This window comes from Heptranchias perlo, chromosome 30 (genome assembly GCF_035084215.1).
Source record: "Heptranchias perlo isolate sHepPer1 chromosome 30, sHepPer1.hap1, whole genome shotgun sequence".
NCBI lineage: Eukaryota > Metazoa > Chordata > Chondrichthyes > Hexanchiformes > Hexanchidae > Heptranchias > Heptranchias perlo.
Window position 1 is genome coordinate 21,805,078 of NC_090354.1, and position 14,577 is coordinate 21,819,654.

General features: G+C 41.7%; 1 protein-coding gene across 1 annotated transcript in view; it reads left to right on the forward strand.

The window, feature by feature from the left end:
* The window catches only part of LOC137299982 (zinc finger protein 652-like), a 69,983-nt gene that overhangs the window by 33,620 nt on the left and 21,786 nt on the right, over positions 1-14,577 (forward strand). The window contains exon 3 of the mRNA XM_067969035.1: positions 13,766-13,913. Coding sequence (XP_067825136.1) covers positions 13,766-13,913 — 148 coding nt within the window. The remainder of the gene's footprint in view (positions 1-13,765; positions 13,914-14,577) is intronic.

Sequence of the window (14,577 nt, forward strand, 5' to 3'; positions counted from 1 at the left end):
GGAATGAAGAGCCCATGTGGCACATTAAACGTACACCTTCTACATAACAATAGTGATGACTACTACTACAAAAGTAATTCATTGGTTGGGATATCTGGAGGACACCTTATAATTCCAGTCTTTTCTTCCTAACCAACTATGTGCAATTTCTGCTGTCTTACAGTCTGCCCCCAATTAAGTCTTCTGAAGAAGGGGTCAAAGATCTATTTATTTATTTATTTATGTGCTCAATTATATTCTACCTAGTTGAGTAATGTGAAGTTTAGATTTCATGATTTTATTGTATTTAAAGAAAATTCCTGAGGGAGACAAAGAACGACAGCGCTTTGAAATCTCTCTGATCCCTAAAGCAGTCAAACAAAAAAAAAAGTGAAGTATTTAACCTTGATCAGCTTAGTTTATTGGTTCCAATGATGCTATCAAAACTGGAGATTGCAGGGCTATATTCCACATCTGTTAGACTGCCTTAATTTTACAATTTCATTTCTGTCTGATGAACCTTCTTGATGGAGGAATGGGAACTATCAGCAAATTGCATTAGAAAAAAGAAAGAATTGAATTTATATAGTACCTTTATGTTCTCAGAAACTTCTCAAAGCACTTCATACACTGGATGGATTACTTTGAAGTGCATTGTCCGTTCGGTAAGCAAACACAGGAGCATTTTTTGTGAAATGAAATGCATGGCCAGTTAATGTGTTTTTGCTAGTGTTGGTTAATGGAGGAATGCTGATTGGGCCACAGGGAGAACCCACTGCTGTTCTTTGAATAGTTTTGTGGTATCTTTTTAACCAGAACAAACGGATGAAACTATGGTTTAACAGTTCATCCAATGGATGGTACCTCCAACAATGCAACCCTTCCTCAGTACTGTACTGGATTATCAGTCTAGAATATGTGCTGAAGTCCTGGAGTAGAATTTAAACTCTGATGGAGGTAAGAGTGTTACCTGAGTTGACACTCTTAGCTGAGCTAAGCTGACATTACTGCCTTGTGAGGGTAGACTAAGCGCCCAGCTGACCTGCGACCAGAAAAACATCGGCAATCAGTCAGATGTGTTCTCACAGATAGTCTCGCCATTAACTCATTCTTTTTGATGAAACTGTGGTGCACTTCCAGTTTTAAAAAATTTCTGCATGAATTATTTGCCTATGTATTCTGAATATATTATAAATGTAAAAAAGACAGGGAGCTAGAAACAGGTTAGATAAATAAATGGTTGTAGGACTGTGGCTACCTGTAACTTATAAATGCTACCTGCTGATGACATTTGCAAGTTGGTGAATATAGTCTTTGAGAGGGGCAAAAGTTGTTTCGAGCAAAGGTTTGGGTGATATTAAAGTGGCTGTGTATGTAAAATAGAATTTTAATTGCCTTATATTATACTTTTATATCTCATTTTATAAACCAGAGGGTGAGTTACTGTATCTGTACTTTTCCTTAAAGAATAGGACTTGAAAAATTTGTTCATATCTGTGACATTTGACAGTTATTCAGTTCCCCTATCGTTAGATAAATATTGCATTAAAGAGCTTAACAGCAAGTGCTCTTCACAGGGTAAATTCACTAATCTCAAACTCCTAAAATAAAAACAGAAAATGCTGGAAATACTCAGCAGGTCAGGAAGCATCTGTGAAAAGAGAAACAGAGTTAACATTTCAGGTCGATGAACTTTCGTCAGATCTGCGAGTGGGGAGTGTTATAGCCCTGTCTCTGATCTATGCTCCCATCAAACACAGGATTGGTGAATTTATCCTTATTACTGCACTTGCCTCTCTAATGTTTAGTCTTTTTCATGCCATGTGATGAGAAGGCCACAAGTATTCATTAAGAAAATATATTGTGTTCTAGCCCATATCTAAGTAATTTGTTTGTTGATAGTTTTGTCTATAAATCTATTAATAATAAGTATGAATTTCCCAAAATCTAATGTATGATTGAAGCCAGAATATGCTAGTGACATGTTAGTGATTTGTTAACACCATGCAGATACAAGCAGCTATTTAAATCAGCAAATTTAAACACCTAGGATATAATTGTTCTCAGATTTTGTTGGCATTCTCTAAGCTTCACAACTCAATGGTGTATAAACTTTCCTCTGCAATTGTGCTGTGTAATGAAATAAACTTGATTTTAAACATCAAACCTATAGGACAGAAATTTGTGCAAGTTCATTGCTGATTGCAGGCTGGATTTTACTGCAAAACAGTTTCTCCACTAGATCTCTTGTGACAGAGGAAGCCCACCACAGGTGGCCAGTAAAATTCAGTTGCGCTGCAGCAGGACAGCTGCTGCAGTACCTTGAGGAGGAGGAGCCAGGTTTAATGGGGGCAGAAGCCATCCCCTGAAGATTTCTATTTAAATGTTAGAAAGATTATTAGCCACAGGTGTTCCAGCTGAAGGTAAGGGGCTTGAAGAGTCTGCCCACTACTAGCCCTCTCCCAAATAACAGCAATAGTAAGATTCCCATCATTGTCTCTGGGTGTACCGTCATCCCACTGGAATCAGCAGCATTTGAGGCAGTAGGGCAGGGAAATCGACACTTCCCCAACCCCCCCCCCCCACCACTACCATTATTTAAATACAGCAGCATAGCCACGTTCCCTACTGGGAGGAGGTAAATTCAGTATTCCCAACGTATAGCTGGAGGAAATTACGCTCATCCAAGACTGGATGCCGGACTAATAATCTGACAACACAGAGGCAGTGGAGATTTTGAGAGAAGTGGTGGAGAGATAGAGCTGGTGTCAATCAGCATGCATGTGGAAGCTGATTCCATGTCTGCAATTATGTCACCAAGGGACAGCATGTAGAGAATAGCTTAAGTTCAGCTTAAATATTGCTTCAAGTAAAATACCAGATACAGCAAGATCTCAACAAAGACAACTGAAATGAATCTTTTGTGGAAAATAAGTATCTTCCACGTGGTCTAGTTTTTAACCTCCTTGCTTAATAACTTTATGTACTATAATAAAATTGTGTGGGCGGGCGTGTGTTAAAATAATTCAGGCTGATAACTGATGTGTTTCTGACGGGTGGGGTGGATTTTCTACAAAGCATCAGAACTTGCTTGATTTTAAGCCCTTACTGATGTTGGAAAAACAGTAAAGATTTGTGTTGTGAAATTAAGCCACCTACTGTAAAGACTCAGATTGTGTACAGTTAAAAGGGAAGAAAAGTGTAGGCAGTTCATGTACTACCTCTTTTATAGGGGGTTAAAAAAAAGTCTTACCAGATATTTCTTGGTAACTTTTTCAATTTTATTGTTGCCATAAAATCCCACAATTTAGCTCTGCTCCACTAATGTCAATTGTAAGAAGTGTCCTGGAGCAGGAAGCAGTGGGGTGGGATGGGGGGGGGGGGTGGAGACGGGGAACAAACTTAAAACCAACCTGAGAGCTGCACTGGAGCCACCCAACTGCAGGAAACTATGCCACAGGCTGGGAATGGTCCTAATAATTTACATCACCAGTATGACCTGGCAAGACCCTGCTCAGGATCTTCATGTTGGCAATAAAATTCCTTCCTTTTTTCTTGAAGAGCTTCCACCCAAAATTTTAAACCTGTCTTATGTTTCTGATGCTGACAGTGTTATTATGTATTTTCAGAATTTTCTGGGTTTTTTTTCAGATTTCCAGCATTTACATTTTTTTTGATTATAGTCTAAAATGTTGCAATTCCAATCTTCAGTTTTGATAATTGAGCAAGTTGCGTTTGTGTACAATGTCATTTTTTGGTATGGAACTGTGCAAATACACTGAAATGCAATGGTAATATAGTTTTTATTCTCTTGTCCTCCCTCAGAAAATGTGAACTATTTTGTTATTGCTTAGGCATGCTCAACTTAATCGTTCCTGGATTTCAGAGAGTCTGTAGATCCGTAATAAAGTGACACCTTCCATTTCTATCTTGGGCTCCTCTTGGCATTTCATCTGTGAAGTGATGAGATTGTGGGGTAAAAATTGGTTAAGGGTCCATTCTGGACGTTGCGCTAACACCTGCGCCTGACGGACCCTGGGCAGGCAAGACGCAAGTTTGGGCCCAAGGGAGCACTTACCTGCAATCAGCGTTCCTTTTCAGGCCTTGCATGTGGAATGAAAGTAATTTGCACTTTCCACCACCAGAGGGAGCTCCATCTCTTAAAGGGAAGATTTTTCTTAGAAATCTCTTAAAGGTAGATTGTACCTGTTTGCTGAAAATAACAGTTTACTGTCTGCATGGAGTCTGAACAGAGATCATACATCGCACACGTAAGACACAGATGCAGATGCCATCCCTATGTTTACACACTGATGAGCTATGTTAAAACATTGAATAAAGGTTGCGCATTACTAAATCCCACATCCTCCAATCTGCACACCAGACCTCACCAATCAGCCGATCTGAGTTGGTATGCCTGCGAGAGCGCATGCACCAAAGTTATCTGCTGATGCACTAGAGACCTTGAGTGCAAGAGGTGGTCAGAAGGAGGGGACATCCTATATCCACGGTAGGGGGGGGGTTGGCGAGAGGCTCTCCAGACATATTCTCAAAAGACAGTGGGAGGCAGCGGGGGACAAAGTTAATGCCAGGTGCACAGCATCATGAACATGGATGCAGTGCAGAAAGAACTTCAATGCTGTGACATGAGTGGGCAAGGTGAGTGAGGTCAACTGTCAAGTGGCATCTCCTACCAACTGCACCATGCACTACACCCCCATCCCCCACATACCAATGAATTCTTTCCATCAGTACTCAACTTTTCCCATCAGATGCTTCCTCCCGCCCTTACAAATTACCATTGTTTCAAGCCGCCCACCCACAACTCACTAAGACACGTTCGGATGGTCGGGGTTAAGACTGTGTGTTGAGTTGAGCGTTAAGTCCCAAAATGGCGTCTATCACTTTAAATCAGCGTTGCACACTGATTGAAGCCATTTTCTCCCTATTTTACATAATTCCACTGTTTCTTATCTATGGCTGCGTAAACTCCTATACCAAGATGGTGTCTGGCACACATCACGCAGGAAACGTGCGTGCGCATCCAAGACGCCATCTTGGATGTTGGAGAGGCCATGTAGCGTCGAAACAATGGGCGCTACATGGCCCAATTTAGTGCCCCGTGTGTTTATAATCTCCCAAAATTGTTCTGTGCCAGTTATCTCTGTCTGCGAAGCCACCTACCTTTTTTGACTTGTCAGACCAAGGCTTATTTAGTTAGGCTTTTAGCATTCATTTTTCATTTTCAAAGCATAATTATAGAATTGCCATAGACAGTTTTATGTTTTCTATTGTGGAACGTTTTCTGCTATTTACCTTCATTTCAGTCACTCAGTGCCACCGGATCCTTAACATTATCCTCCTACATTTGCTTTTGAATCTTTTAAATTTCTCTATTTCAAACCTTTCCAACACTCTGCACCATACAAAGAACACTAATCCTAATACTATTGAAGATTCTGATCTTTATCTTAGCTGAGAATGCTGAGTTTCTTGAAGATGGTTGCTGCTTTTCCAAGGCAAGATATTGCCTTGCCAAATATGTTTGTGTTATGATTTAGGTTTCCTCCCTACACTTTTAATTTGTGTTCACAGTAAAAACATGGTTTCCATAAGCAGACTGAGTTTCCTATAAACCAATACCTGCAACCATATGTATGCAAGGAATGGGATAGCTTGCTACAAGACCTTTCAATTGTTACACTTCAATTGGGATAAAACACACTGGAGACCATATGATATGTTTGCCACCATTTATTCTGAAAGATGGTAAATACCACAATGTCAAGTTGTTGTGTTCAGGTTACACAGAAGATGATATACTGTAAGATGGTACAAATACTTAGAAAACAATAAAGATTGAATCAGTCTATTTGGGGTTAAAATATCTTTTTTTCAAAACATATTTCTCTCACAGACCGATACTCTGCCAGACTTTGAGGAAGCAGAATTTCATAAACTTCCCGATGTGGTGATATTCTTGCCTACCACATGGAGTATAAGGGCCCGATATTAGGAGGGAGGCGGGTTGCCAGCAGGGGGTCGACTGGGCGCGTGGGTAACCCGCCCAGTAAAATTGGTGGGTTCCCCACGCGATCACGAGTAAATTGAAGCCACTAACCTTGGCTTCCGGGTTTCGTGCTGGAAAGCTGCGCAGCGGGAGTACTGCGCACCCGCATCATAGGCTGTCAGCTGGAGGAGCCCTGTTTTAAGGGGCAGTCCTCCACTGACTGATGCTGCAGAATGGAGCCAAAATTACAGCATGGAGCAGCCCGGGGGAAGGTTGCTCCCAGGTTTAATGATGCCTCACTCCAGGTACTATTTGATGGGGTGAGGAGGAGGGGGAGGACAGAGATCTTCTCCCCGGCGGACAGGAGGAAGTAGCCTGCCTCTGCCGCCACGAAGGCCTGGCTCGAGGTGGCAGAGGAGGTCACCAGCAGCACCAACATATCACGCATCTGCACACAGTGCAGGAGGCGCTTCAATGACCTAAGTAGGTCAGCCGAAGTGAGTACGCTTACTCACTCCCCTACACTCCGTCTGCCATATCACCGCCCCCACCCCACATCTCCTACTGCACTGCCAACACTACTCTATCATGTCACTCCTCACACCCACTCAAAGCTCATCCTCATCTTACCTGCACTTACTCACCTCGCCAGTACTCATCCCACCACTACCACTCAACCCAATCCTCGTACAATCGCATGGCTCTGTCTCACACTCACCCTCTCATGCATATTTTTCATGGTCAGCCTCACCCCACCTGCCGCTACCTGTGCTGCAGCCACAGGGCATGCATCACGTATGTGTAGTAGGAAGCATAAGGCAAACGTTTCGTGAGCATGAAGGGGATGCACAAGGGTGTTTGAGGGTTTATCATGATTTTTACTTATATTTGATTTCTGATCAACTCATAACATATATTGTCACCACTACTGACATGTCTTGGCTATTCTTGACTGGCTTGTGAAATAATGCCCTTTCATGAGGTTCTCCATGAACACCCTTGATGCCACCCATTGGGTCACCCTACAGCGGGTGTATGTGTAGTTGCACGACTACTTTGTGCAGGTTCCTGTTGCGCAGCACTGTGTTGTGTAGCTCCATGTGGCGGAGGTGGACGGCATGCCTGGTGAGGCTGGTGATGTTGGTCGTCCTCCAATGGAGTGATAAATGCAGTAATGGACCCCCCCCATCCTGACGGTGTGAGTGTGAGGGGGTCCACAACGCAAGTAAATGTGTTTGGACAGCAGAGTTTAGGGTATGATTGAATAATTTGAAGTGTGGAACAATGGTATGGCAGGCAAAACTTTGTCTAAGGTGACAGAGTGCCCTGCTGCAATGAATGAGGGTTTACCCCGCACCTGTTAAATGGACCTTTGCAGCTGCTGCCGGCTGCAACACGTCTGTTTAAACAGGGAGTGTTTCCCCAGGGAAACACGCTCTGGGTAGGCCAAAATCCGAATCCTCCTAAAATCTCCAACTAATGAGGTCTGTAAACGACCTCAAGTACCCAGATAATGATCTTAAGTGGGATCCTGCCGACTTTGATTGCCGGTGGGAGTCCTGCATGCAGGGGCTGCGTGCGCACCGATGTGCATCATTGGGGAACCCGGATGTGGGCAGGTTGGAGCCGGGCTCCGGACCCACTCCAGGAATCCCCAATTTTAGGAGCCCCCGCTCGGCCATCCGAAAATTGACCCCTAAGTGTCAGTTTCAGAAACAGAACCAAAATAACCTGGCTGTATATTGAACACTGAACTAAAGAAACTGAGCAATGTCTAAGGTATATATCACAGCCCAAGAGGCCTCTGAATAAAACTTCTTTAGTTCAAAGTTCAAAGATACAATGGTGCATCCTTAGCACAAAATCACTGGATGAGATGCCCTTCATACCTTCTCCATATGTTGTATAACTATTAATACTTTTACCACGTATAATCTGATTAGTCCCAGGAAAAAGCTTTGTATTCTTGCCAAACTGCAGATTAAAGAGCATGTCTATGACTTGCAGACCATTGGGCTCCACACGCCATCTTGTAATTTAGTAGTAAGGTTAAACGACTTTCATCTGCATTCTAGTTTTTTCTTAAACACTTTTATTCTATCCATCCTAAGATGATATATTAAAATAAATTCAATAAATCTGGTCATTTGTGGGCTAGCAATATACAAATAACAATGAAAACTTCCAGTTTGTCGTAAAAACCTAACTGGTTTCCATTCCTACCTCGTCTGGCTGCTGCGACTCCAATCCCACACTGCTAATGTGCTCTGAAGTGGCATAGCAAACCACTTTGCTTAGGTGTAAACATTTGCTACAAAGTTTAATAATTAGAAAATGAGCCCTACCTCATACCATTGTAGGAGAACTATCACCACACGGATGCAGCGGTTTAGGAAAAAGGTCTACCATCACAGCCTCAGGGCAATTAGGGATAGGCAGTAGATGTGACCTTGCCAGAATCTCCCACATCCTCAGAACAATGTAAACAGAACAGTGGCTGGAGTCATACCTGACGCAAAGGAAGATGGTTGTGGTCGTTGGAGGCTAATCATTTCAGCCCCAGGATATTGCTGCAGGAGTTCCTCATGGCAGCATCCTAAGCCCAACTAACTTTAGCTGCTTCATCAATGACTGTACCTCCATCATAAGGTCAGAGGTGGGGCTATTCACTGATAATTGCACAGTGTTGAGCTCCATTTGCTATTGCTCAGATAATGAAGCAGTCCATGCCCGCATGCAGCAAGACCTGGACAACATCCAGGCTTGGGCTGATAAATGGCAAGTGACATTCGCACCACACAATAACCATCTCCAACAAGAGAGAGCCTAACCACCTCCTCTTGATATTCAGTGGCATTACCATTGACCAGAAACTGAAATTGACAAGCCTGGATGGGTGCAGCTCCAATACCACTCGAGAAGCTCGACACTATCCAGAACAAAGCAGTCCACTTGATCGGCACCCTATCCACTGGCTTAAACATCCATTCCCACCACCATCGGAGTACCGTGGTTGCAGTGTGTACTATCTACAGGAAGCACTGCAGCAACTCACCAAGGCTTCTTCATCAGCATCTCCCAAACCCACAACCTTCACCACCTAGAAGGACGAGGGCAGCAGGTGCCTGGGAACATCACCCCCAAGTTCCCCTCCAAGTCACACACCATCCTGACTTGGACATATATTGCCATTCCTTCATTGTTGCTGGGTCAAAATCCTGGAACTTCCTTCCTAATAGAATTGTGGGAGTACCTTCACCACATGGTCTGCAGTGGTTCATGAAGGCCCACCACCACCTTCTCAAAGGCAACTAGGGATGGGCAATAAATGCTGGCCTTACCAACGATGCCCACATCCTGAGAATGAATAACAAAAGTAAGTAATTCAACCTTTGCACCAGCCTTTTATAAAGATTTGTGATAATCCAAAAGTCTGATGGAAAGCTACATTTGGCTTTTATTTGCAATTTTACCGACTGTCACTGTGCTTGCACATTTTTGAAACATTATCCATGATATCGGGTACATTTTTTATTATGTATTTATTTCCTGGATTCATACATTTGAATTTTTCCAGTTTCTTAAGTAAAAAGGATACATGTAGAGCTGTCTGTATTCATTAGAGGCATTCAGATCATACTGTCAACCACTACTATCTATACTGTAATAGTTAGAGGAGAAGCATTTTGTTTTCTTTGTGAGGGCAGCAGTAAAACCCCTAATTATGAGGTATTATCCTTTCTACTTTCTTTTAGCACGTCTCCCTCAATCATGCAACCGCTGTGTTTGAAAGAGGAACAGATGACCTGCTCCCTGCATTGAACAAGGGCTAGACAGACTGGATGCAGGGAGGATGTTTCCCTTGGCTGGGGGGGGGTCCAGAATGAGGGGTCACAGTCTCAGGATACGGGATAGGACATTTAGGACTGAGATGAGGAGAAATTTGTTCACTGAGGGTGGTGAACCTGTGGAATTCTCTACCACAGAAGGCTGTGGAGGCCAAGTCACTGAATAGATTTAAGAAGGAGCTGGATAGATTTCTAGACACAAAAAGCATCAAGGGGTATGGGAAGAGAGCGGGAATATGGTACTGAGATAGAGGATCAGCCATGATCATATTGAATGGCGGAGCAGGCTCGAAGGGCCGAATGACCTCCTACTGCTCCGATTTTCTATGTTTCTATGTAACAATACTACTCCAATCTGCCTGCGAAGAGGTGGACAGTATAGCCTGGTGGTAACTCTTCTGCCAGTATACTGTCCCCCCTCCCCCCAGAGTTAGACATAAAATTCATTAAATATCTAAACAAACATAATAATTAATGCCATTAATTTTCAATTTTTGAAAATGCGGACAGTCATATAATTTGCACCTAAATGTGTCACGAACACTCCCATATAACTTGGAATAATTGAAAATGCATTTTTATTACAATCATCATAAATCAATGTGCCTTATGTTTTTTACCCTACATAGCACGAAACAGCGTTTGTATTTTACCCTACATAGCACGAAACAGCGTTTGTATTTTACCCTACATAGCACGAAACAACGTATTCTCCAACTCACAGTGAGCAATGCCACTTGGAGATTGAGAATATATTAAGAAAACTGTAAGCATGAAACTTCATTTCATGAGATCTAAATTTTACTGATTTGAAAATCAATGTGCTAAAATAGCCTTTGTACCACCTATTGCTGCTTTAATTTTAGTTTTTTTTACTGACTTAAGTCAATTGCTAGCAGATATTTTCACAGTACTTTTGAGTGCTCATTTTAATTAAATCCTAACACTTGCTGGGTTTTGATTTCGTTGTCCAATCAAAAGTTGTAATGACCTAGGAAATGGTGTGGCAACAGCAGTTTAGCACACCTAGGTTTGAACCAGTCCAAATTAAAAGAATGAAAGCCTACCTGTTTTCTGTCTCCTGACTGTAAGGGTCCCCTACATGACATGAGCTTGGGCGCTCTAAAACCAGTTCTCACAGTGCAGACCAACAGCATAAAACTGACCACTTAGCTCAAATTTGAAATCTCGCACACACCGGCCATAAGAATGGAGGGCCAAGAAATATTACACATATGATACCACATATGAGATGAATAACCAGTTAATCTATTTTTGTTGGTAATCATTGAGGGAGGAATATTGTCCAGAACACTAGGAGAGCTGTTCTTCGAATAGTGTCATAGGCTCTCTGATGATCATGGAAGAGATAGACAAGTTCTTGATCGAACGTCTCATTGATGAAGCGACCCCTCCCAACAATGCAGGGTTCTCATTGTAATCCACTGGAGTATCAGGCTAGATTTTGTGTTCACAGAATTATGAGCACAGAAAAAAGTAAATACACCTTTATAAAATAGCTGTTTTCATTTTGAATAACTGTTCATGCATTATTTTCAAGTGAATTTTTAAAATCCTGATGATTATTTTGTTGCAGATCATTACTGTAAATTAACTTTCACTGCAGAATGCTGTATCACAATATGAAGGTAAATTTAATAATCTATGGCATGTGTTGTATTTTATCAACTGTGTCATACAAAATGGAATATGGGGCTAGCTTCTGATTGTCGAAGTACTTGACAAATGCTGTAATTTGACAATAAGTATTGTATTTGCAGTGTTTTTGAATATAAGAATGCTGTATTAATCTCCAGTTTGACCACAATGTACTGTTGATGAAAGGATCTTTGAAGCTTCAATTCTCACATTGATGCAATAAAAGGTAGTACAATATTTTGCCTTAAGTTTGCAGTAACTCTGCAGTCACTGCATACTTCCTGCAGATGGCACAGCAATCCAACTGATTTCATTGTAGACTTAAATGTGAAATACCTCCCCTAATGCATGTGGTTCCACACATTTGTGCTTAACTGTACTAACACTTCAGTATTCTCGTTTAACAAAACTATACTTCATAAAATGTATGTCTTTTTTCTTTCTGAATAATAAAATCTGATGGTGGATATCAGTTTCCACAAGTAAAGGGAGAGTGTACATGCTGTGGTCAGAAGATAGTGATAGTGCACTCGCATTGAATGGTGAGTTGTTCGGTTCACCCATGCTGTTCGTGATGAGCTTCTGGTACCTGCTGTCCAATGTTTCAGTTGTCTAACGGCTGGCTAGTGACTACCCTCCTGGTAGGGTCAAGCGGCTGCAAGATGACATGCCTGACGATGGAGGTTCGAAACCAAGTCAGTCCTCCGTGGAAAATTTGGTAATTTGATACCTGAGCCAAATAAGTCCCCAGAACTCTAGATTACTGCTTGGCTGGTAAATGGAACCTGTTGCTGAAAGCTGGGCCCCACTTGGCTTCAAATAATCCTTTCCTAATGGGTAGGGTGACCAAAGCTGGGCAAGTAGTAGGAAACTTACCAGTGATCTGCTCTGGTATGATGTGCAGTTTTAGCTGATTAAACTCCAGCAGTGCCTTTAGCCACACTTGGGGATCCTAAATCTTGGGAACTTGCATCTAAACTAACTAGGACTATGTAACTGGAAAGAAGCTGTGCCCTGCACATTGAGAAAATGGAAACCTTACAGGTGGGTGTAGACTTCAGTAGCTTGGTTTGCAAACTGAAACACAGCATTGTGAGCATTGTGTTTCCATGTGTCTGAGACCCAACTGATCAAAAATAAAGTTACGGTATCAAATACGTTTTGTGTAAACAGTGAATTCAGGTTACACAGATCTGAAACACATGACATGAGTTTATGTTTCTTAATAGATCTGTGGAAATATATTCTCCATCCTATAACTCACTAATTGGGCCATATTACCCACTTGGTGAAAATAAAGGCTAACTTAGGAGTAGGCCATTCAGCCCCTCGAGCCTGTTCTGCCATTCAGTTAGATCATAGCTGATCTGTGCCTCAACTCCATTTACCCAGCATCCACAGCTTCTTGGGGGAGAGAATTCCATATTTCCACTACCCTTTGTGTGGAAAAAATGCTTCTTGACTTCACTCCTGAATGGCCTAGTTCTAATTTTAATATTGTGTCCCCTTGTTCTGGATTCCCTCACCAGAAGAAATAGGTTCTGCGTATCTACACTTATCAAATCCTTTTATAATTTTAAAAACTCAATTAAATCACGCCTCAACCTTCTAATCGTGGGAATGTAAGCCAAGGTTATGCAACCTGTCTTCACAATTTAACCCTTTCAGCCCTAGTGACCTCACACTTGCCTGGAAAAGACATTGTTCCATTGTATGGCCAGAATTATATTTGGTTGTATATTAAATAGGCCCATGGCAAAGTGTAATGAGTTTGTACTAATCAGTTCTGGATTTTAACTGAGCTGCCTGAGGGTGGGAGGTGTAGTGGAGAAAACTGTTTTTCTGCCTCTACTAGTGGCTAGTTACAGGGCAATATCAAAAGCAATTCTTGCTCTGGGTCTTTTATTAAGAGTGCACAAGGCAGCTGTCACAGCCTATTACTTCCCTCTGGCTGAAAATATATTTGGGGAGCAGCCAAGTTCATGAAGAGCAATGGGGAAAATTAAACAATTTGTATCAGCTTATTCCACATAATCAAATAGCCTCTGGCACTTGCGGTTTAAGCTTGTTTGTCACTTCCTCAATGGTCACTGGGGGAAGTGCCAGAGGGATGTCAGTGCCTGTGGAATTGTATCCCAAGATGGGTCACTGCCTTTAGGAGAGGAAGAAAGAAAGGGGATTTAATGCAGTATATTCCATGCCATGTTTCAGCTAGTCAGATACACCCTGTACTATGTAGGATGCCTAAAATATTTCTATTTTCCCTCAGTGTGTATCCTGTGGAAAATGTTTCAAGAAGCTGTGGTCTCTGCATGAGCACATCAAAGTTGTTCATGGCTTTGCTGAAAAGAAATTCTCCTGTGAGATTTGTGAGAAGAAGTTCTACACAATGGCTCATGTTCGAAAACACATGGTCGGTGAGTTGAAAATACGATTATATTACCTTTTAATCGAAGAAAAATAATATGCTTCCTTATACACCTAAATCAAAAAAGAGGATGAAAAATCTCTTGATGTCATGAAGTCATGTAAAAAGAAAAATACAAAAATTGCACTCACATGTAAGAGGTCACTTAAACATAGTGTGCTGAATGAATGATTGTAGATTGCAAGGTTGCAATGCTTTGCCAGAAATCCAGCCATTTCAAATTTGATATCGTTCGTTGAAGCCACAGAATAAGAGTTTATTTTGGATGGTAAATTACAGAAGAATATATATAATAGCTTGAACAAATGCCTATTTAAATCAATGATTCCTTTTCGTTCCCCGTGAATTTTGAATGTGCACTGAATATTCAGGAATTGTTTTGTTGTCATTATTATAAAGCCATTGAGCTTAACTTCTTCCCAATACATCTCCAGTCTTTTAGTTCAGTTTCCTCAAAGTTCCAGTACATGGGGCAGGCACCCTGTGTATTGTAATGTGTAGTTATATGCACTAACTCTTCAAGATCATAAAATAATTATGGATGAGAAAGATCATTTGGCCCATATTAGTTCATCCACCCAGACTATATGGTGACCATCTCGAATGAGTGGAAGCTCAGCCATCTCCCCTTTTCCTTCAAAGGCTCCACCATC